This window comes from Chrysemys picta, chromosome 21 (assembly GCF_011386835.1).
Source record: "Chrysemys picta bellii isolate R12L10 chromosome 21, ASM1138683v2, whole genome shotgun sequence".
Classification (NCBI taxonomy): Eukaryota; Metazoa; Chordata; order Testudines; family Emydidae; genus Chrysemys; species Chrysemys picta.
The window spans coordinates 16,659,269-16,683,563 of record NC_088811.1 but is presented as its reverse complement, the minus strand read 5'-3'; the positions used below and the strand labels follow the sequence as shown (position 1 = coordinate 16,683,563).

At 54.2% G+C, this 24,295-nt stretch overlaps 1 protein-coding gene across 17 annotated transcripts in view; it reads left to right on the top strand.

Annotated features, from left to right (window-relative positions):
- Positions 1-24,086, top strand: part of ARHGEF10L (Rho guanine nucleotide exchange factor 10 like) — a 195,690-nt gene extending 171,604 nt beyond the window's left edge. For all 17 annotated transcript variants that reach the window (XM_065575085.1, XM_065575083.1, XM_024111244.3 and 14 more), the window contains 3 exons: positions 10,866-11,040; positions 20,943-21,065; positions 23,073-24,086. In XM_065575085.1, the coding sequence (XP_065431157.1) occupies positions 10,866-11,040; positions 20,943-21,065; positions 23,073-23,587 (813 nt within the window). In that variant the 3' untranslated portion in view covers positions 23,588-24,086. The remainder of the gene's footprint in view (positions 1-10,865; positions 11,041-20,942; positions 21,066-23,072) is intronic.
- The last annotated feature ends 209 nt before the right edge of the window (positions 24,087-24,295 follow it).

Below are 24,295 nucleotides of genomic sequence, written 5' to 3'. Positions count from 1 at the left end.
GGGGCGGCCAGAGCTTCAGTGGGGCGCTCACCTCGCGGCCCCGATCGCCACACCACCTGCTGGGAGGGTTCCACGCCACTCCGGCCGGCAGGGAGGGAAGGACGCGGGCTGCCCTGCCGGGCTTGCTACAGATCTGGCACCGGCTGGGGTAGGTGGAGCGCGCAGCCCGCTCCCAGCAGGGCGCTCCCCTCCTCCACACCGCCGCCCCCTACAGGGCGGCCGGATTGGCGAACAAAACAAGCAAAAAAAGCGGCCATGCCACCCTAGGATTGGGCGGAATGCCGCCCCGTAGAATCTGCCGCCCCAAGCACGAGCTTGCTTGGCTGGTGCCTGGAGCCGGCCCTGCCCTAAATCCATTAACGATGAAAAGGAATTAAAGCAACTGCTCTGGAATCCAGGACAGGCTAGTTACGTTGGTGTAAATCAGTCAGGAGATAAGAACCTGCCTTTGCGTTAGAAATTTCCATTTGGCCTGAATCAAAATACCGGATCCGGACATCTTTAAACTGAGAGCCGGATGCCAGACTCTGCGGCTTGGGCTCAGGCACCTACCCTGTTTCCCCGAAAATAAGACATCCTCCGAAAATAAGGCCTACTTACAGTTTTGCCTCTCGTTGTAATATAAGGCATCCCCCCGATAATAAGGCATCCACCGATAATAAGGCATTTTTCATTTCTGAAAAATAAGACATCCCCTGAAAATAAGACCTAGCGCATCTTTGGGAGCAAAAATTAATATAAGACACTGTCTTATTTTCGGGGAAACAGGGTAGTCAGAAGTCATAGGCATGTTCCTACGTACCATCCCGTCCCCAATGAAGCAGAGGGTACTTAACAAGATTGAGATTTTCACCCACTTGGCTTCCAAATCCCCTAGATGGCTTTGAAAAAAATCTCTAAAACTTGCAGATTTTATGTATTTGCTGGATGCCCAGAGGGTCAGACCGGATGGGGCACTAAAAGGGTAATTTAAAGCAGTACCAAACTCCAGACTGGACTTCCTGTGGCCTGCGGCTCTTCCTTTCCTTTTTTGTGCCCCAGATATGAACAAATAGCCGCCTCTTTTATTTTTAGCTCTCCAGGAAACCATAATTAGTCTTGTCTACAGGATGTCTTTGAGTGCATCAGATTTGATGCAACAGCACTTTAGTGCATTGTTTTGTCCGTTCGTTGTCCTCAGGGGCCTAATAGCACCAGGGAAGTGATTAAACTGCCGGGGCCTCTGCATAAGCTGAGGCAGAAACAAGAGTGGATGATGAGATCTGGACATAGGGTAGTTACCCAGTCCTGACTTTTCTGTTAAAAATTCCTATTGCCTAGTGCCCCAGTCCAGGAATGGGACCTCATTGTTCTAGTCCTTTCTCTCTCTCACCGCCAGAGAGACGGAGACAGACACACACACAATGAATTGAATCCTGCATAAACATCCTGGGGGAACCTTGAGTAGGAAGAGAGGTTATTTTACTGTTGCATTTGGCACTGGTGCGACCACAGCTGGTATTCTATGTCCAGTTCTGAGGCCCACAATTCAGGAAGGATGTGGATACATTGGAGAGGGTTCAGAGACGAGCCACGAGAATGATTGGAACCATGCCTTAGAGTGAGAGACTCAAGGAGCTCAATTTATTTAGTTTAACAAAGAGAAGGGTAAGGGGTGATTTGATAACAACAAACAGCTGATAATGGGCTCTTCGATGTAGCAGAGAAAGATCTAACAGACAGGGAATAAGGTGTACATTTTTAGCTCAGGGGTTTGAGCATTGGCCTGCTAAACCCAGGGTTGTGAGTTCAATCCTTGAGGGGGCCATTTAGGGATCTGGGGCAAAAATCTGTCTGGGGATTGGTCCTGCTTTGAGCAGGGGGTTGGACTAGATGACCTCTTGAGGTCCCTTCCAACGCTGATATTCTATGGTTCTATGAACAGTGAGGGTAATTAACCATTGGGACAATTTGGAGTTTTGTGGTGCGCTCTCCATCACTAGCAACTTTTAGAAAACCCTCCAATCCTGATTTTAAAAGAGTCCCAACAGCGGCACACAGAGGGGGCACCAGGTTGGGCCTTTGTGTAGGACTCCTCTGCCAGGCCTTTCAAAGAGATTTACAAAAGTGGGTAAGTATTAGCCCCGTTCCCACAGGTGGGGAAACTGAGGCACGAAATGGCAAAATGCCTTGCCCAAGGTCCCATGGGGAGTCAGTAGCAGAGCGGGCAGGAGGACCCATGCATGAGGGCTGACTCCTTAGACTGCCTTCCCTGACTCAGTTTCCCCCAGGGTATACAGAGGATGTAACTTAACTGGGAAATACAGCCGCATCCTCCAGCGCGTGTTTGCAGGCTGGGCTTGGTAAGCGCCTTCCCTTCGTTACAATGGGTCTTTATTCAGTGGGCAGCATTCTCAAGGCCTGTCTGTTTGGGGAATAGTGACTTTCCAGCATGGCAGCTAATTTAGTAGATGGAGCATTGGAGGCGGGTGGGAGCACGGAAGGGTATCCATAAGTCAGTGAGAAGATGGAAAATAAGCTCTCATTTAAATGAATAGCAAGTTGGTATTTGCCAGACCTGAATTCAACTCCCTGTAAACTTGAGCTAAATAGATCTCTGATGGAGATGGAGGGTGGCTGAGGGTGAGAGAGAGACTCCCCTTCTTCACCTCTGGATTCTGAGAGAGGAGTGGATGTGAGCAGCAGTTTGGAGGGTGTCTTTGGGTTGGCTGCTGACATGTCCTGGGCTGTGGCGAGGGTGTGGGTGAGGGATTTGCTTGTTACGTCTTTGTATTTGCTTGTTGAAAATGCCTTCCCGTTGTTCCTGCTTTTGGGGTCTAGGCTGTGCAACCCTGAGTGCACTGAGAAGCCCTTTGCTCAGGCGAGCAACCTGGCTGACTTCAATAGGAGTGAGTAAGTGCTACTCAGTATAATTCAGGGATGCAGAACCCTTTTGTACACCGTGTGGTGTGTGCCGATTGGTTGCTCCTCCCCAGAGCTGGCTGCATTTCAGTGTGGGAAGCACTTTGGTACTGTGCAGGAGTCAATGAGATTACTCCTGATTTGACCCCTCAGTCAATCGACTTCCTGTCGCGGCATTGGCAGCCTGAGCCATGCAGCAAATCAATCTCTCTGTGCATGTGCCTCAAGCGTGTCCTTGATTAACATCTCTGAGCCGCTCTTGTCCCCCATATCTTCAAAGATCAATACGTCACTAGTTACTGGTTTCATGTAACTTCTCCTTTTTCCAAACTAGCTTTGTTTCTGTCCCTTTGAGGTGAAGCTGTAATGCAGCAAAAGGTCAGCACTGAAAACGGACCTCTTTCCACTCAGTAGACCAGCCTGAGGGCTGAAGATGGTGATACAGGAGTGGTTGAACCTGATGTCTAGACTGAGGGTGGAGGGCAGGGGAACTTACTTCCTCATACCAGGAGTTTGGAGGCTCATGGAAGTGGCTGGGTCTGACACCGGGTATGTCTTTTACAAGATCCTCCTATTCAGCTGAGCCAGCATAGATTGGGAGAGAGGGGCAGCACCCTTTACTCCAGTCCCAGGACCCCCTACCCCCACCCCCCAAGCTCTGCGAGAGGAGTCCTGATCCGCTGCAGCCTCCATCGTGTTCTGGTCCTGTTCTCTTTGAGCAACTGCTAATGGTGCGGAACTGTGGTGGTGGGTTTTGATGTGAATGAACGCCCACTGGGGACCAGGCTGGCTGCTAGCTGCACGGGGACAGCTTTGTTGCTCCCAGGACAATCTATTGTCTCTGGATTTTAAGAACAACTATTCACCTTGGTTTGAGCATTGGCCTGCTAAACCCAGGGTTGTGAGTTCAATCCTTGAGGGGGCCATTTAGGGATCTGGGGCAAAAATCTGTCTGGGGATTGGTCCTGCTTTTAGCAGGGGGTTGGACTAGATGACCTCCTGAGGTCCCTTCCAACTCCGATATTCTATAATTCTAGAAGCTACATTGAGAGGCACCTGTCTAGCTCTTCTCAGTCAGAGGCTCTGACACGGGACTTCACAGGGCATGGCAGAGGGGGAAAGTCCCCAGATTCCATCTGGGATGCAGATGGCCCCATTGGTGGAGAATAAATATCTGCTACTTGAGGGCAGGCAGAAGGTGGAACCTAAATGCTCTCACCTGACTTGCGGGGTAGGTGGGAGGTGGATTCCAGCTCCTCTGATGTGCGAGAAAGGGACAGCATCTCATTTAGAGCATTGGCTGTCTTGCTGTTGGCTTCATAGGGAGCAGGACCAAGCCGCTAATGGCTCTAGGTTTTAGGCTGCATTGTCTCGGTCAGGCGTGGCAGTCAGGAGATCCCAACGGCCAGCACGGGAAATTCAATGAATACTCATGCATCCTATCATGGTGGTGCCTGTCTTTATCAACCGGTGCATTTTGGACTTACCAGTGGTGCATATCTGCTTTCTGAGCGGGGGCCGTCTGAAGTCATCACTGATTGCAAAACTCCTGAGCTAGTCCCTTGTAATCTTTCACCCTACTCTTTGCCATCTCCAGGGTAAAGAGGTGACATTTTCCACATGGAATCCACCTTCTCCTAGAAACCTTCTGGCTTGGGTGGAGCCCATATCTTAGATCGTGAACAGTGTGTGTGGGGGTGGGACCAGGACCATCTTTCTTGTTATATCTGTGCAGTGATTGGGCCCTGATTGGAGCTTCTAACTGCAACACAAATAATCGTGATGCTTCTCTTCTAAGCCTGACTTGCACAGTTGCGCTCTTCCCAACATCCCCAGCCATTACCCCAATTTTGGGGGGTAACAAAGGTCCTTTGTATGTTACAAATCCCCGTGTTCTCCACACTTGAGCAAAACGGCTTCTCTGAGACGTTTGAGATGGAGGGAACGAGCCAGCTGAGTTCTGACACTGGAAAGCTGGTGGCTTTTGAAAATCGTTTTAACATCCTTTGACCTCCCATAACTCAAAAAAGAGGCAGCGTCTAAACTTCAGGTTTATTTCATGCCCTGATTTTCACTGCCTGGGGCCGTGTTGGGGTGTTTTTAGGTGAGTTGGAACGCCGATGTTTTCAGTTATTGGGGGTGAGCTCTGCGTATGGGAAGTGTTTTGGCAAACATTGCAGCTTTATCCCAACTGATTGGTAGGTTTGGGGTAAAAGTTTTAGAAGCACCTAATTCTCCCTTTCAAAAGTGGCTGGGGTACTTAGGCGTGGAAGTGCCAGTGACTGTCAATGAGCTGTAAGCGCCTAAGTGTCTAAGGGTTTGTCTGCACGGCCAGCCATAGTATAAACCTACAGCATATTAGCTTGCCACGCGCTAACGGCACTAAAAGTTCTGCAGTGCATGTTGCCATATTCCCCTTTGGAATGGTCGCTCAGACGCATGCTTTTGAGATTGTTTTGCCCTTTCTGATTCATAGCTTAGTTTTGTTAAATCATTGTGAGCATCTCCTTTGACATCCTGGAAGAACTCAGAAGGCCTGACTCCAGGCAGTCTTTTTAAACAACTCAAATTCCTTTCCAAAGCCGGGAAGAGTATAGAAGAGTCCTCGCTCTAATCTCTAGACCTCACTCTGCCCAGGGCCAAGAACAGAACCCAGGAGTCCTGACTCCAATGTCTATACTGCGGTAGAAGACCTGAGGCACAGCTGAGGCCGGTCTGTCACCTGTCTCGGGCTCTTGGGCCTTGGGCGATAAAATTGCAGTGGAGACATTCAGGCTCACGGGGGCTCAGAACCCAGGATCCAGCACAAACCGTCTACACTGCTATATTTAGCCCCAAGCCGGAATCAGCTGACCCGGGCTCTGAGACTTGGTGCTGGCGGAGGGGAGAGAGAATATCACAGCCTAGACAAACCCCCAGTTCCCGGCAGAGCAGAATCTTGCAAGCCATGCTGTAAATCTAACCTTGGAGTTAAGCTGTTCGTCGTGAAGACCCTGTGTAAATCAATTGCCACCAGGCCTGGAAATGAGTCAGTGTTTGTTCTAGACAAAATCATTCCCACCCCTTCCCTGGGTTGCACTCCTGCCAGGTTAGACTAAAGGAGGCTGAGTGCCTGTATGCAGAGTACGGGGAGGGTATGGGCATGGGTGATCTACACTAGGTGGGAATGGAGTTTTTAGGAGTCCGTAAAATCCACTAGGGACATAAAATCCACTGTTGCTGTGGATTTTATGCTGAAGGCACTCAAAGGCGGGGTAATGAACAGCAGTATAAAACCCCTTAGACAGCAAGACACCAGCACAGCACTGAAATCTGAACAGCAGATCTCTTCGGGGTTGACCAGAGAAATTGTCAGAAGATTGATTGAATGGGCAGTGGCTTCCCTGCGAAGGGGTGTTGGTGGTGAGCCGCTTGTGTCTGTACTGCACCCCGGTGAAGTGTGGTTCCTGCCGATAGTCCCCCTGAAAGGACGCGGGGTTTGTCTATGCTTGGAGCTGGCGGGCGATTCCCAGCTTCCGGGAGCTTGCCCGTGCTGTCTCTAGCAAGCTCGCGTAGCTGCAGCAGCGTGAACTGCGGGACTGGCCAGCTGCCCCTGGCTAGCGCTTCATGGGTGTGTACTCACCCTCTCCTGTTGCTCGCGCAGCTGCGGCTACATGCTATTTTTAGCACACTAGCTCAGTGAGAGCTGGGCATTGCACTCCCGGCTCCGAGTGTAGGTATACTAAATGGGGCAGATCTGAAGCACCGGAGTCGGGCATCTTTGCTGACTTCGGAGAAGCAAAATCTTGCTGGCTGACTCTCTCGGGTTTGGGGCACTGGATTCTAAAACCCCAGTGTCCAGTGTGGAGGTTCTAAATCAGAGAGCTTAGAAATGGAGGCAGTGACCTCGTCACCTGCTGGGCAGCCACTGCTGGGATGGGCGCATTTAAAAAAACAGAGCGTCGCTCATGCCAAGCAAGAAAATTGGGGTAACCCGTGAACTTCCTAGCAAGCTGACAGCCTGCACCATCGGGATGCCAGGCTTGAGAGCTCTTGAATCTGCCCTTTCTCTAGCTCCGGGTCCCACTGGAGCCTATTAAACGGTCTCCCTGAGTTTGTTTCTGGTAGCCTGTCCTTGTCGCCGCAGCTCTCTCTTGTTCCTAATTCCACCGGGCGCTGCTTTAGAGCCCACTCGTGACACTGCTCGGTCCTGTTTCTAGTTCACTGGAATATTTATCTTCTTGGAAGTGACTCCGATTCGCCTCGTCTTCTCCCGCACGCAGCCTGCCAGCCCCGTCTTCCGGGAGGCAACATCCTCTTGCGAGCAAGGGCGTTCCCTTCTCTACTGTAATAGAAGAATGAGCGGGTTGGGGGGGACCCAGGCCATGGGAGGGGGTGAGGGCGAGTAACTTAAACCATGATGGTCAGTAAGTTATGTTCTTCCCGACTATAAATTGTGAAGGTCTGCAGCTGGGGGCAGAGTTGTTTTTAAAGCATTGTAAGGTTCAGAAGCTCTGCTGAAGCTTTTTAAAAGAGCCCAGAGGGGTCCCAGCTAGACTTGTTTCTCTGGAATTGTAATGTGAATCCATTTCCTGCACTGAATCTTTATTTTAATTGAATTCTGACAGCCAGGGTCTGGGCTGAGACTGTTGCTGCTGTTGCCTCTCAAGCTGAGCTGGGTCGAAGCTATTCAGGCCTCCGGTGTGGGGAGGGGGGAATATGAGCCGATCTTCGCTCATAGTTTCCATCCAGGTCACGGGGGTGATGCTGAGAAAGCAGCTCCTTTCGCGGCTTGAAATGCCCCAGAGTGGAACTAACTTGGGTACCTACAGGCGGTTGAATGGATCCTCGGGTGAGTCCGATGGTAGGTGCTAAAGCAGCGTCACCGTCTTGCTACTGGTGTTTCCCTCCTGGCACCATCTCTCTCCCTTAGTGGTAACTGGGGAGGTTGCAGCCGGCTTGAATGCCGCTCGACAGACCAGCTGCCCGTGCGGAAGACGATTGCAGCGGGAAGTGGGCTGTAAGAGATGAGGGTCTCGCTAGGTGACCCCATGGCCCATTTCTGCAGCTGCAGAGCCGGTCACTAGAGGAAGCCCAAGCTAACAAGCTATTCCCTGTGCTTGGAGAAAGTCTGCGCAGAGGCAGGGAAGAAGAATGAAGAACTCGCCTGCGCTGGGCGTGTTTGCACCGGCGTAGTTACACCGGTGCAAACCTCTCGCCCTAGTGCAGTCACTCTGCACTGGTGTAAAAATGCTGAACCCCATTTTTTGGATCTAGGTCCCATCTCCTGACCGTCCCATTCTCGTGTCCATTCAGTGGCTCTCCACACGACCGCAGGCCTGGCCTGCACTAGGAAATTAGGTTGATACAACTACATGAATGGCTATTAGCCAGGATGGGCAGGGATGGTGATCCTAGCCTTTGTTTGCCAGAAGCTGGGATTCGGTGACAGGGGATGGATCACTTGATTATTCCTGGTCTGTTCATACCCTCTGGAGCACCTGCCATTGGCCACTGTCAGAGGACAGGATGGTGGGCTTGATGGACCTTTGGTCTGACCCAATATGGCTGTTCTTATGTCGCGCAGAGGTGTGAAAAACCCACCCCCCAGGCGCATCGCTTATCCAGTTCCCCTTAGCAAGCATTGGAGCTGCGTCATAGAATCATAGAATATCAGGGTTGGAAGGGACCTCAGGAGGTATCTAGTCCATCCCCCTGCTCAAAGCAGGACCAATCCCCAGACAGATTTTTGCCCCAGATCCCTAAATGGCCCCCTCAAGGATTGAACTCACAGCCCTGGATTTAGCAGGCCAATGCTCAAACCACTGAGCTATCCCTCCCCCCTCTGGGAGCCTCAGGGCAGGGCCGAGCGCCAGTCTTTCCTGCCAGCAGACGGAGAGCGCTCAGCTCAGTAGCCGGCTCCCAGGGCGGGGAGAGACCTCAGTCTTGGGAACGGACAGGGAAGTCTCTCGCCTGTTCTTGGGGACGCTGGCCTCAGCAGGATGCCGGTTGCTCAGGGTGGGAGGCAGTCCTAGCAAGTAATGGGGCCTCGCGTGGCGTGGATTCAGGGCAGGGGGTGGAAGAGCTCTGAACCGCTCCTATCGCAACATCCAAAGGCCCATGTGATTCCCTGGTTAACCAGGCAGGCAGCATCTGCGACAAGCTCAGGGTGTGCGAATGGGAGATTCTGGTTCGCGCCGTTTACACAGGTTTGCAAAATTGAGCCCCAGGTTTGCTTTTCAGTTCCCCTCCCCCAAGTGCAGGAGTGTTTGGATCCAGGAGTCGGGTGCAGGGGCCGTCTCCAGGCTGGGCTGCTTGGTCGTGGTTTTGTGTGTGGCCGGCAGCCGCGTGGCATGGGGGGCGCTGGCGGAAGGAGCACTGTTTCGCTTGCACTCACAGGGCGGTTCTGCTAGGATCGTGTCGCAGGAAGATGGGAGCAGAGGCTGTTAATTCCTGCGCCTTATGGGCAGTGCAGGGAACAGCGCTGCCTGCATGCACTGAGATTGGTGGGGGCTGTTAAAATCAAGTCCTGGCTAATTAGAAACCAGCCCAGACCATTCCATTGCTCTGAAGTGCTTCTGTTGCACCCGAGGACTTCTCTCTTAGGCCTGCTTTCCCCTGGTCACACTGACTGGTCTCTGCTCTCATGCCTGTAGCAACCAGACATTCCTTCCCCTACCCCATGGGGGATTGATCCTATCTGTAATTTGGGGATCCCCTATTGTTGTGTCCCTCTGCTTTGCAGGCATATGGGACACGCCCCACCTCCAATTAATAATAATCCCGAGTCTTATTTAGCACTTCCCTTCAGAAGCTCTCAAAGTGCTTTGCAAAGGAGCGTGGGATCATTAACCCCATTTTACAGATGGGAAAACTGAGGTACGGGGAGGCGAAGCGTCTTGCCCCAGGTCACCCAGCAGGTCAGGGACAGAGCCGGGAATAGAATCTGGGTATCTGAGTTCCAGCCTAGTGCTCCATTCACATCCAAACATTTCCCTGTGATTTTTGTAACCAGTTACTAGCCCAGTGACAGCGGTGGGCCACGCCAGCACTGCACCCAGTTTCGTTGGTGCATACAGTGTTGTGCTACGGCAGCCATGTTGGTTTCCATGACCATGCTGCCTAACCGGGTTTGCTCTAGTGCATTGTGGGAAATTGGGGCCAGCTATTCCGGGGTCGGCAACCTTTCAGAAGTGGTGTGCCGAGTTTTCATTTATTCACTCTGATTTAAGGTTTCGCGTGCCGGTAATACATGTTAACGTTTTTAGAAGGTCTCTTTCTAGAAGTCTATAATATATAACTAAACTATTGTTGTATGTAAAGTAAATAAGGTTTTAAAAATGTTTAAGAAGCTTCATTTAAAATTAAATTAAAATGCAGAGCCCCCCGGACCGGTGGCCAGGACCCGGGCAGTGGGAGTGCCACTGAAAATCAGCTCGTGTGCCGCCTTCGGCACGCGTGCCATAGGTTGCCTACCCCTGCCCCAGTGCCTCGGTAGGGGATCGATCGCTCGGCGTGGAAGCAGCAGCGCCTAGGGCAATGCATTCTGGGATGTCCTACCGTGCAGAACTGGCAGGATTGGCGAAAGGAGTTGTGCAATATGAATGGGCGTGGAGAGTCCTGTCCACCCAGCAGAGAGACCCCACTCGCTGGCTCCAGGAGTTCCCACCGTGCAGGGTGCAGGCACCTACCGTCTTTAGAGCCAGCCGGGCCAGACTCCGGCATGGATAGGGCCTGCGCAAAGCAGCCTCTGTGGCACTTTTGTGGTGCTCCCCAGCAGGCAGGAGCTGGGATCGCCCAACTTCCATGGCCGCTCCGAGCCCCTGCTGCCCTAGGGGACCATTGAGGTAGACGCCGCATCCGGCTTTGGTGCCGGAGCTCCCTCCGTGCACCCTGCGTTACGGGCCCTTCAGCACCTGCCCTGTGATAACGTGCTCTGCGGTGACGCCCCCTCTGAACCCTCCTCTTTCATCCTCTCCCCGCAGCAAACCTTTGAGGCCCACCCGGACGAGGAAGCCAGCGTGACGCACATGATCAAGGCGGGCAGCGGCGTCTGGATGGCCTTCTCCTCGGGGTCCTCCATTCGCCTCTTTCACACCGAGACCCTGGAGCATCTGCAGGAGATTAACATAGCCACGCGGACCACCTTCGTCCTGCCAGGTAGGGGAGCGGGGGAGGGCTGGGCTGTTTGTTAGGGGGCCAGGAGCCAGCTGTTCTCAGGGAGGTGTGGGTTTGGTGACCACCTCCAGCCTCTTCATCCCAGTGTGCAGGCTGGGGGTTCCCTTGTGTCTGGGGTGAGGGAGGTGCTTTAGCACTCGCGGGGTCCAGCTGCAGGGGTCAGGCCTGGCTTCGTCGTAGCCGCAGGGTGAGCGTGACTGCGGGGAGATGCCGTGGGGAGGAGGTGAGTTTGCTGAGGTCTACAAAGCCAATCTTTGGGGAAAGACCCGTTCTTCCTCCCCACGAACCAGCAAAGAAAATCAGCCCTGAGACCATTAGTGCCAAGAACGTGTTCTCCCCCGCCCTGATCGGGGAGTAGAGCTTCCGCGGTGTTCATGCCACTCCCAAGACATCCATCGTCTGTCTCTGGAGAGAGCACTTCCTGCCTACGAGCAGCAGGGGGCACTGTTCTGAGCGGGTTGGCTGGTTTTTTTTGTCGGCTTCAGATTCTCCTTTCCCTCCCTTGTTTATTGCCAGGAACCCATGGCCCTACGGGAACATCACGGTTGTTGCTAGGCTGTGCCTGAACCCTGATCCTCCTGTTAGCCGTGTAGGGGCTTATGACCCACAGTTGAGCAGTTCTGATACTAACCACTAGGGAGCAGTGGTGCGCGCACACCAGTTTGTTGCACTCTAGACCCTTTCTGCCTTATGCCTCCTCTCCACTTCCCTTTCTCCACATTGTCGGTTCCCTTTCCAAACTCTCCTCCATCCTGTCCGGGGGCGTGCACAGGAATCAAAATTTGGCTGCTTTTGGAGGGGCATTTTCTGTGCCCCCCGCAGCTGGAGAAACTTGCTACTGCCCCCCGCGTGGTCAGAGGAACTGGTTCACCTCGGGGCTGGTGGGGCTGTCATCTCTCGCCAGAGCTCGCTGTCCCTGCCTTGGCCCCAGAGGAGTTCTGTGCTCCCACTGATTGGGGGGAGCCCTGTGCCCCTGCTTGCCCCCCACCCCTTGCGCATGCCCCTGTGGGGGTTAACGGGTCCGGTAACACCTCCTACAGTTGAGCTAGCTGCTGTGTTTGAACCAACACTGCTTTGTACAGATGGCCAGACGCTGCCTGAGTCAAACCCCTCCAGCGGGGCCAGGTTATCTTACCAGTGTAGCTGCAGGCTGGAGAGGAGTTTGCCTTCTCCGCCTTCGCATCCCACCCACGCGATCACCAGGATGTGTGTTGGAAATGAGGCAGATTTTCCATGAGGATCAGCATATCGGTAGCTTGTCGTGGCAGGGGGGTGCAGATCTGCAGAGAAGCGACCCCTCCCGACCCTGCTCCCATAATCTTTGTGAGCGTCCCGTTCGTGCAGGATGCACACAGCAGCTGGGCCAAACTCACCCTCCCTGGGGAGAATGGGGGAACATGTACCCCTTGAAATAAACAACCCCCTGCATTCAGGGGGAAAAGCCGTTTGGCAGCTTCTCTGTCCCGAGCCCTGCCTCGGCCCCGAAGCAGTGCTGGGAAGGGGCCGTGTTTATTGTGTGGGCCGGACACGCTGCAGAACTTGAGCTAATTGCCCGGCGAATGGAGCCAGATGGGCTGCGACGGCTGCGGTGGGAAACGGCCTTTGTCTGATGCCTGCATATGCTGCTGCGACGAGGAAGCATCTTTCTTGCCACGTGTTGGCTGGGATCTTAGCTGGTGATTCGAAAAGCTGTTCCCCGCTTTACCAGCGGCCTGACAGATGAGGCCTCTTTCTGGACTGACACCTACGGCTGTCGTCGTCCTCTGCCTCCTCCCCAGCCGCTGCTGGATGTCTGCGGAGTATTTATAGCCTGCTTTGCTGGAGGGCGGAGGGAGGGGGCGGGAAGGGTGAATGGAGGGGGGAGGGGGGAAAGTGGGGTGTAGGAGATGGGGGGAGAAATCCCCCCTTCTGAGCATGGATCCTTGTTGCCCATGCTCACCCTTGCAAAGGGGGGAGGGATAGCTCAGTGGTTTGAGCACTGGCCGGCTAATCCCAGGGTTGTGAGCTCAATCCTTGAGGGTTCCGTTTAGGGAACTGGGGCAAAAATCTCTCTGGGGATTGGTCCTGCTTAGAGCAGGGGCTTGGACTAGATACCTCCTGAGGTCCCTTCCAACCCTGATATTCTATGAAAGCATTGTGGGGAGGGGAGGAGGAGAAGGCTGTGTTAAAACGACAGGCCTGGCCCTTTAAATTTCTTCTGCCCCTTCTCTCCTCTTACCTTTCAAACAGCAACTCAGGGAGCTGCCTGTGGGGTGGATTCTCTAGGATGACTCTTAAAGGGCCAGGACTGCACCCCAGCAAGGGACTGTCTGAAAAGGGGCCTGGTCCTCCAGATTAGAATGACCGGAGCGATCCTTCGTGTGGTGCAGCTGCCCATCCCTCGTCTGCCTTCCCTCGGGGAGGGGGTTGTTCTGTCTCTGGTCCCTGCCCCCCAGCAGCACGTCTGTGCGGGAACAACCTTTCACTGTACACTCTCTCGCTAGAGCCGGGGTCAGCAGCTAACCAGAGAGGGGGACTCGGGGCCATTTATCCCCAAGCCCACAGCAGCGTTAGGATTCTTGGCAAGTCCTCTAGCCGTTAGAAGGCAAGATGATCCCAAATGCCTGTCCTGACTGATACAAGGGGGTAGCCCTGTGGTCGAAGCACAGAACTAGGAGGCTGGAAACGGGTACTGACCCTAGCTCTGACATGTCTCCCTCCGAGTGACCTGCTCCAAGCCACAAATGCCCTGCCTTGGCTTCTCCTGTTATAAAATGGGAATGGCACTTATTTGCTGCCCCCTCGGAGCTGGTGTGAGGCTGTGGATTTGCAGGAAGCTGTTGAAGAGCTGCGGTGCTAGTGCCCGCCGGTCGGGGGGGTGTCACTGTTCAGCTGCCCTTGGTTTTCCCTGGTCCAGCGGCCCCAACTTTGCATTCCAGGAAAGGCTCCATTGCAAAGCCCCACCTGTCTGCTGCACACAAACTCTGCATTCCTTGCGGCGTTAGTGACTCTGCGGAGCAGATGCGGCTTCAGTCCGACTCAGGAGACTCCGGTTCTATGTCCCAGCTCGGCCATTTATTTACGGTGCGACCTTGAGTGTTTAGGGAATGTTTCCCGTGCCTCAGTTTCCCCTGCTTAAAAATAGGACTCGTGGTCCTTCTCCACCTTTGTCAAGTGCTTTGAGGTCTGTGGAGGAGGGAGGTGTTATGACAAGCATAGCTTCGTTTGTTTCGGCTTTGTTAAACGCTCTGCTGTTGTCAGTATCAATGTGGCCTAATTACTTCACTCGGTCGCATTTAAAATTGATGAAGACACTGGTGATGCCAAACGCCTGCCCTGCGGAAGGCTGTTCAGCGCAGAGGGAAATGATTTGTGGGCTGTGTCAGGGTCCCGGTGGAACCGCCCTCACTTCTTGGCAGCCTCCGCAGAGAAGTCAAGTCGTGCACAGTCATCCACTGAGGTCCAGCCTCATCCCGAGAGAGGGCCGGTCCCCCCCATGTCGGGGTGAGGCACATCGGGAGGGCAGCCGGGGGGAAAGTTGGTCTGGTCCCTGCTCAAGACATGCAGAACTTGAGTCTCTTTGGTTGTCAGACTGGCATCTTTTGTGAGCGCACAATTCTCATGCACTGTTAAAAAGCCACAGACCAAGTCCTAGTATTTGGCTGCCCGGGAAAACTGCACCAGTGTCATAACATTGGTACAGTTGCACTGGTGAAAACCTCTAGTGCAGACACCCTACCCTGGTGCAAACTGGAATTTGCACCAGGGCCTGTCACATTAGTTCGTGCCTGCCACAGTTTTGCACTGCTGCAGTGGACACACATTAGAAGTTTGCACACTGCTGTAGTTAACAGCACTGCAAGTTTCCCTAATCTAGACAAGGCACTAGATCTTAAAATCCTTTACTGATCCCTCCCAGAGGAAGTTCTACCCAGAGATCCCCTCTTCTGCATTCTCATCCGTTTGCTATCGTTTTATTACCAGCGTCGTCCACATGCATCCGAAGAAGTGGGCTGTAGTCCACGAAAGCTTATGCTCTAATAAATTTGTTAGTCTCTAAGGTGCCACAGGTACTCCTGTTCTTCTTTTTGCACATAGAACAGGATCTCTCGCTTCTCCCTAGCTCATCTGGCAATTCTTTCCGTTTTCTCCCACCCCTCTCCAAATTGCAAACGTATGTTTATGCCCTCGGTTGTTTTCAAGGCAACCGTTTGCCATTTTGCAAAAACTAACCACGTCTAATGGGCTGATGAGAAGTCAGGAGCTGGTGAACTCTGTGGAAACAAAGATCCTGTTGTCATGCGAATGCTTTTCAGTGCTAAAGGGTTTCTTTTAGTAGGCTGCAAGGATGAGAAATGCAGTCTGGGGGGATTGACTCCCAAACAGAGGCTATTGTGAGCTCTCCGCCCCTGAGAGCGAAGTTCTGTATTTATCCACAGAATAGCGATAGGTCGTGTCCTCCCCTTCCACCCCCACCCCCCCGCTAACCATCCTGACCTGGAAGGACTTGAGCTCCTGGAAGGATGAGAGGTTTATGCCCCATTCATCCCTTGGCCTCTGCTGAGACTAACAAGGAGGGGCAGTTTCTGATTTAATAGTTCTCGTGGATTGAGCCTCTAGGGCTCAGATACTGCGGCTATAGAAAATCCGAAAATAGAATCAAAGCTGGCTTTTAAGGCCTTTTCTACGTGGGGGGTTTGCCCATTTTCCAGCCCCCGGCACCATGGCACTAATGCAGACGCTTAGTGCAGCGAGGGTAAAACTGCTCGAAGCTGCTGTCTTGCACTGATCCAGCTCTGGGAATGTCTGAACCGTAATTGCGGGCTGTGAAGGGCCGTGGCCCCACCCCTCACTCCAGCGACGAACAGGAGTAATTGTTTAATTAGTAATAAAGGCAGTAGTTGTGTAAGTGGGTGTCTTTTTTTTTTTTTTTTTTTTTTAGGGCATGATAAAAAATTGATCACTTCCTTTTCTTCCTGGGAGAGTGAGTGTTTTGGCATTAATGCATTTTTGAACTTAAGCTCCCTCATCCTTTTTAACCAGACAGGTCATTAATAAAGTCTTCGTGGAGAGCCCCGGCTTTCTCACGTTGTAGCTCTGCAGATATATTGCTTCGGTGAATCCAACGCCGCAGTGTTAAGTCGCAGTGATAAAATATTTATTTGCCATTAGAAATCTTACTCTTTTTTGATGTCTTGCTTTTCCTTTCTTGGAGCGGGAGGGGGAGCCCAGCAAAAGAGCCCTGAGGAGTTAAGGATCTTATTAATGGGATTGGCGTAACGGTGGTGCCAAGAGGTCTCACCGGAGATCGGGGCTCCGTTGTCCTAGGTACAGCATAGATGCTTAGGCGTTGTCTGCACGAGGAAGTGGAACCTTTTTAAACTATACCAGTATAGTTCAAGCAGGTCCATCCCCAGTGTGGACACAATTATACTGATATTGCTAATTCCCAAACAAGAAGGGGGGATAAGATGTAACCGTTTACTACTAAGCCCTAGCTCTCATCTAGCACTGCTCATCAGCAGACCTCAAAGCCCCAGGTCAGTACCATTATCTCCATTTTACAGATGGGGAAACTGAGGCACGGGGGGGGGGAGAGAGAGTGAGTTGCCCAGGCCAGTGGCAGAGCCGGGAATAGAGCTGAGTCCTAGCCCAGTGCTTTAGCCACTGGGCCACGCTGTCACCGCTGTATCACTGTAACTATGTCCACGCTCGGGTTGGTAAATGTTTCTTCTGGTAGAACTATTACAGTGACGAAGAACGATCAGACCCCTAACCAGAATAGTGGCCTCGCTTGGCTGCCTTTGCCCCAGAGAGCGTACAGTCTAAATAGACCAGATGAACAAAGGGTGCCAGGGGACGCTGAGGCTCAGGGACACAGCTCTCATGTCTCCTTCCGCTGCCACTCCTTGTTTTGTTCTGTTTTTTTTTTTTACTGGTCGATTAGGTGATGCGGTTTAATTGCGAACTAGCTCCTAGAGGGGTGGGGAGGGGGCCGATCATGGATTGGGCATGGTGGGAGCCTAGCAGGAGGCGGGGAGCAGGGAACGGTGGACAACCGCTGGCGCGAATGTGTCCTGGGAACAGTCCCCACGAGGCAGGGGGCGGGGGGAGGCTGGGGGCCGAGCCTTCACAGGGGTCGGAGCAGCTGCCCTTCTCCTGCAGTGCTTGGGAATGGTGGGTGGCCACCTGCCCTGCTCTGGCGCCCTCCCGCAGTTCAGCGGGGCTGCCTGCTCCTCCCTAGCCACTGCACGTAGCCGGGGGCCTCGGTCCCTGCTGGTGCTCCTGTGCCCAGTGCATACTTGGGGGCGGGGGGGGGATCTCCCTGGTGTAGCCGGGCCGGGGGGACCCCCAGTGTGGGAGGTGTCAGTGGGGTCTGGCTGCATGAGGGGTTAGCACTTATTTAGCTACAGACAGTGCTAATCCCCCTGGCCTAGACCAGCCTCTGGACACTGCTCCACCCCCGCCCCTCCTTATACCTGGGAGGGCTTCTCTCTTCCTGCCCCCTCTGGTGACGGGGGGGGGGGGGGAGGGGGTTGCCCTCTCTCTGGCACCCAGGACCGTGTAGAAGAAGTGGGTGTGGCTCAGCCCAGCTCAAGTGGCAGAGCCGAGGGTGGAATCCAGGTACATGTTGCTCCCTGGTTGCAGGAAGCCGGTAGCTGCTTTTCAACTGGAGACGACGTAGGCGGGGATGTCCATCTAGATCAGTGGTTCTGAAAACTTTTGTCCTGGTGACCCCTTTCACGCAGCACGTCTCTGAGTGCGACCCCCCCCTTATAAATTAAAAACACTTTTTAATATATTTGATACCATTATAAATGCTGGAGGGAAATCGGGGTTTGGGGTGGAGGCTGGAAGCTCGCGACCCCCCTATGTAATAATAACTTGCCATGGTTAATTCATTTCTCCCAAAGCCTCTTCCACGTTCCAGCCATGCAAGGCCCCTGGTGTGGAGCCGCTGGGGGTCACGATCCTTTGCCTGCTCCATGCTTCCTTCCTGGGCAAACAGACATGAACTATTGACAATCGAGGGACAAAGCATCGGCTCCAGCTTGGGTCTGAAGAGGCGGGCTCCACCCAGGGCTCGGGACGCCTTTGTGGCCGCGCTTATCCTCTGCCAGTCGGCCAGTGCCCCTGGCTCTAGCAGAGTCAGCTCCCGGCTCCAGGAGCAGCAGTAGCAGCGGCATGGGCAGGGGGAAGGAGAAAGACATTGGGTAGCACCCATAATCCTTCTCCCTTCCTCCACCCCGCATCCTGCAACCGGCATTGTCTTCTCTCTGGTGGGAGCCGTCCTCACTGGGGACAGGGCAGGGTGTCCGCTGGCATCCTTGCGCCCGCACTAATAGCAGGGGGGCATTGAGATATGAAGCAGCTGTTTTGCTCAGCTGGGATAACAGCACCCCTCTGCTTCAGGGTCATTCCCACCTCCCCTCCCATGCACGTGGACAAGGGGGATCCAGTGGACATCATGAACGTGGACTTTCAGAAAGCCTCTGACAAGGTCCCTCGCCAAAGGCTCTTAAGCAAACCAAGCAGTGTCTTAACGAGTCATGGATCGGTGGAAGGTTAAGACAGGAAACAAAGGGTAGGAATAAATGATCTGTTTTCAGGCTGGAGAGAGGAGATCCCCAGGGGTCTGTACTGGGACCGGTGCTGTTCAACATATTCACAAATGATCTGGAAAAAGTGGTAAGCAGTGAGGTGGCAAAAGTTTGCAGATGATACAAAATTACTCAAGATAATTAAGACCAAAACGGACTGCGAGGAATCACAGATCTCACAAAACTGGGTGACTGGGCAACAACATGGCAGACGAAATTCAGTGTTGATAAATGCGAAGTAATGCTCATTGGAAAACACAATCCCAACTATCCATACAAAATGCTGGGGTCTAAACTAGCTGTTACCACTCAAGAAAAAGATCTTGGAGTCATTGTGGAGAGTTCTCTGAAAACATCCACTCAATGTGCAGCGGCAGGCAAGTGCGAACAGAAGGTTAGGAACCATGAGGAAAGGGATAGATAATAAGACAGTAAATATCCTAATGCCTCCATATAAATCCATGCTACGCCCATCCCTTCAATACTGCGGGCAGTTCTGGTCGCCCCATCTCAAAAAAGATCTATTAGAACTGGAAAAGGTATAGAGGAGGACAACAAAAATGATTAAGGGTCTGGAACAGCTTCCAGCTGAGAAGAGATTAAAAAGCCTGGGACTGTTTAGCTTGGAAAAGAGCCAGCTAAGGGGGGATGTGATAGAGGGCTGTAAAGTCATGAATGGTGTGGAGGAAGTGAATAAGGAAGTATGATTTACCCCTTCTCATAACATGAGAACTAGGGGTCACTCCATGAAATGACTAGGCAGCAGGTTTAAAACAAACAAAAGGAAGTACTTCTTCACACCACGCACCGTCAGCCCGTGGAACGTGTTGCCGGGGGTGTTGTGAAGGCCAGAACTTTAGCTGGGTTCAAAAAAAAGAACTAGGTAAGTACATGGAGGATAGGTCCACCAATGGCGATTAGCCAAGATGGGCAGGGCGGCAACTCCGTGATCTGGGCATTCCTAAGTCTCTGACGGCCAGACGCTGGGACTGGATGACGGGATGGATCAGTCGATAATTGCCCTGTTCTGTTCATAGCCTCTGAAGCACCTGGCATTGGCCACTGTCAGAAGATGGGACACTGGGCTACATGGACCGTTGGTCTGATCCAGTATGGCCATTCTTCCCCCACCCCCAAGACCCGAGATGCAGCCTGCAACTTCCTCCCCAGGCCCTGGAGTGGGGCGGGGGTAGTGAGACGGGCAGCGGAGTGATTCCTGTGAGGCACCCTGTCCTGGGCCGAGAGAAAGGGGGGCATGTTGTATTTCCCCAGGAGACTCTCCCTCACAAGCACGGGGACCCTGGTTGGCTTGTACATCCCAGCACTGTGCACTAAACATCCCGCTCGTTATTCATCCTGCCCTGCGGGGTGACTTGCCGGAGCCCTGCCCCCCCACGTGTGTGATATGAGCCAGCTCCCCCCCCCCCCGCCCCTCCGTGCAGTGATCGCATAGGGTGAATTTTTACCAGCTGGACCAGGCCCCAGGTGGGGCGGAGAAATCTTCCTCTGTTTGGGTTCCCCTATGGCGTCTCGCCCTGCCACCTATCCCTCTTTCTGCTAGGGCCTCCTCCCCTGCCCCCCCCCAGCCCTCCATCCTTCCTCAGGTGTGTCAGCACTGGAGAGAGGAGACAGGCATCCTCACTGAGCCGCCCGCTCCCGCTTCCTTGTTCTCCCGAACGTTGCCGCTAAAGTGAAAAGACAGCGCAGCGCTGCTCATGCGGGAAGAACTAATCTGGACTGACATCAAAAACATGTTAATTCATGGCAGCGAATTATCCGTCTCATTGTCCGTGCCTAGAAACAACAGGGTATTCTGTTCTTGCAAAGGAGAGGCACTCATGCATTCAGAATGTAAAACATGGCTCTGGAATCGCGCCTTCAAAGCGGTGCCAGGAGATTGCCAGCGCCCGGCACCGGGGCCCTCGCCACGCGCTGCATTCTGGTGTCTGCTAGCCCTAGCTGTTCGGCAGAGCCATGGTTGGGCCAGGGCACTGGGTGGGCACAGGCGGTGCTCTGCTTTCCCCCCGTCCCTTGTTCCGTTTCCGCATCCCCTGCTGGTGCCATGTTCTGCCAGATCCTTAGCCCCTCTCGTGCCAATCCCCCTTTGCCTGATGGAAGGCTGCTCACCAGTGTGTAGGAATCTGGCTTCCTGTCGACCCTAGTCCTGTGGCGCCAGTCAGTGCCCCTTGGCATCCTGCTGGCTCTCATCCCCAAGCCCGCGGCCTCTCAAGTTTGCTGCTATCGGAGTGCCCGCAGCCTCTCCCTGGGGCAGATCGACATTCACTCCTTACTCTCTCCCAACAGGCCAGAAGAACGTCCGTGTCACCAGCCTGCTGATCTGCCAGGGGCTCCTGTGGGTTGGCACGGACCAGGGCATCATCGTGTTACTGCCAGTGCCTAGGCTGGAAGGCATCCCCAAAATCACGGGTGAGTCTGCTCTTCTGGTACGTCTCGCCCCTGGGAGTTGGGCAGAGCAGGAGGTTCTCAGCTGGTCCAAGAGGGAGATTGTCCACTCGGCGTTGGTGCTGGTGGACTCCTGCCGAGCTAGGGTTAAGCAGCACCCGGGGGGTTGGTGGAGAATCGCTGGGGGACTGCAGAGATGTTGCGGCTGGCTCCTTCGCACGTCCCGCAGGGCAAGCAAAACGCTAACTGGGATTGGCCTGCTAAACCCAGGGTTGTGTGTTCAATCCTTGAGGTGGACATTTGGGGATTTAGTTGGGGATTGGTCCTGCTTTGAGCAGGGGGTTGGACTCGATACTTCCTGAGGTCCCTTCCAACCCTGATAGTCTATTCTATTCTATTTGCAAATGAGGCGAAGGGACCATGGCCCTCCAAGTCCCATGGCATGGCCGTGGCATTTGGACACGTCTCTCCCTTGGATTCCTTCGCAGATCCCAGCCGAGACCAAACGCAGCCCTGGAAATCCAGCCTGTCGTGCTGCGGGGTCTGGGCTAGCACGTCTGTTTTGTCAGCTTGCTTCGCTCGCCCCGGAGCGTGTTTCCACCTCCCCCCCACCCGCCAGCTCACGCCGGGATCTCGCAGCTCAGTGCTGGGGTGGGACGCCTCCCAGAAAAGCCCCAGGCCCCACCGTAGGTGGCGCCGGGGCCTCAAGCAACGCTCTGTGCCGGCGGTAAATCGATGCCCTGACCCACTGCTAGAGGGCGCTGTGCTGCTGGAAGCGTTGGCACATGCATGGGTCTCAGGACTGGAAGCCCTAAGCGCTGGTTGTTCTGGAATGTCCCGTATTTATCCATGTGTTTGCATGACCCCCCCCCCCCCCTTCCCAGCACATGGGTGCGCCAGTGCATTTCTGTGCCCTCTTATGGCCCTCAGGTGCACAGTGTCCTGGGGTGTTGCTTTGTGTTCAGGGGCACGGTCCCTCCCTGGGCTGAGCCCTGGACAAGCTGAATGGGACCACAGAGGTCTGTTGCCCTGTGGCCCACACTGGGGTGCTCATGGAGGAGACCTTAATGTGCGTCGGAGCTCCCAGCCCCTTCCAGCATGGGACACGTGGGGCAAAAGGCCAAAATGAAACTCCTTGGGTCCTATCTCAGGCAGCAGCCATTGGGAGCCAGGGTCATTCCTTGCTGCACTTGGGGAAGGAGAGGGCATGGTATACTCCAGGGATGGATTAGAAGGGCTGCACGTCAGGACTGGGCTGCCCTGGTGGAGCTGTGGGTACCCGGGCTGGAAACGCTCTGTATTTCCCCTCTATCTCTCCCCCCTGCCCCTCCACCCCCCCCAAGCAGGTGTTACTAAATGTCAGCAAACAGCCCCACTCGGGCACCATCTGATCCCCGAGAGAGGACGCGTTACCGTCGCTGGCTCAAAACTGTCTCCGTCACGACCACAGCGGGTGGGCTGCTGTGCTTCCCTTTCAGGGCCAGCCGCTGGGACTTCCCAGCATCCCCCCCATTAATAGGAACCTTGATTCGCAGCGCGGGGGGCCAGGGGGCTCAGCATGTAGTCAGGGAGCTCCAGGGGCCACGAGTGGGAGGGGACTTGGGACCATAGGTAGAATCCAAGGGGGTGGAATGGGAGCCATTGGCTAAGATGGGAAAGGCTGGGTGTGGCATAGCCAGACCCAGCGGGCACACGCAGCACGTCGGCCCAGGTCCTCTTCATGATTTCAGTGGAAATGAGGAGGATCTGAGCCGTTGGGCCTGCTATGCTGCTCATGCACGGCGCGGAGGGCTGAGCGCGCTGGCCCCTGCTCTCCTGGCCGGCGCAGGGTTAACGGCGAGGAGCGGAGAGCTCGGGGCCCGTCTGTGCATCTCAGAATAACGTGCTCTAGTTATCGAGGCAGCCGGAAGCCACCGGGACACGGCAGACGAGCCTTGAAATATTTATGAGGCGTGAACTTGATTTGTTTTCTGAAGCGTTTACTGTTAGTAAAACCTCTCTCTCTCGCTCTCCTCCCCGCTCCTCTCCCAGGCAAAGGCATGGTCTCTCTGAACGGCCACTGTGGCCCCGTGGAATTCCTGGCCGTGGCCGTCAGCACCCTGGCCCCAGACGTGCTGAAGAACGACAAGGAGGAGGAGGGCGGCCAGGAGGAGAAGCCGGACAGCCCGTCTCCAGAGCCATCTGCCCTTGACAAGCCCCCGGCCAGGGAGATGAGAAAGAAGGGGATCCTCTTGCAGTACCGTCTCCACTCCACCTCCCACCTGCCCGGGCAGCTGCTCTCGGTGAAAGAGGCCCCTCCGGCGCCAGGTGGGACCGCCCTGGAGCACAGCGAGGAGGACGGCTCCATCTACGAAATGGCCGATGACCCGGACGTCTGGGTGCGGAGCAGGCCATGCGTCCGGGACGCTCACCGCAAGGAGATCTCCTCGGTGGCCATAATCTCCGGCGGGCGGGGCTATCGGAATTTCAACTCCAGCAGCAAACTGCCGGCCTGCAGCGAGACGGACAGCACTCTTCTCATATGGCAGGTCCCTTTGATGCTATAGCGTCGACAGCATCCGCTACCCACAACGCACCACTTAGGATGGCTAACTCTGGCTCCGGACTCATGCCAAGCCCCATGCGGAGCGGCCTGCACCGGGGAATGCTGGGATTGTATCTGCTACCGTCCCAGGCCGACCTAGGGAATGACTTGCCCGCTGCTCAGGAGGGGGGCAGCCTCTTCCATTTACCAAACAAATGAACACCCCTCCTCACTCCCCTTTTTTTAAAGACTTTTTTCAAATTTATGATGATTTTTCTTGAGAAACCAGCTCGTTTTCTGGGGGGTTCTTTTATCGTTCTGGGGTGTGTCGGGAGCAGCACCCTCCCTGCGGGCTGAGGAGGTTTGCTGAGCTCTTGGGCGCATCCGTGAGCGTCTGTGTGTCTGTGTGAATATATAAATATATAAATCTAATTCTGTATATTATTACGTGTATAAATAAAACCATCTGTATATATTGTGGCATCTGGAGGCGCAGGAATAAAAAGGAGGCGCACATTGCAGCCCGACGGGTACTGTGTTCTCTCGAGCTTTGTCGGCCGGTTCAGCTGGGGCGCCCGGCGGACAACGTGGCGCATGTATCTCTGGGCCCTGGTTTTGAGCTGGGCAGGAAATGGCTTTCCCAGCCACGAGGACTTACACCGTTTCTTAGGATACCTGCTTTGGCATAGGGATGAACCCCGCAGGCTTTCGACGTTTTCCATGACGAACC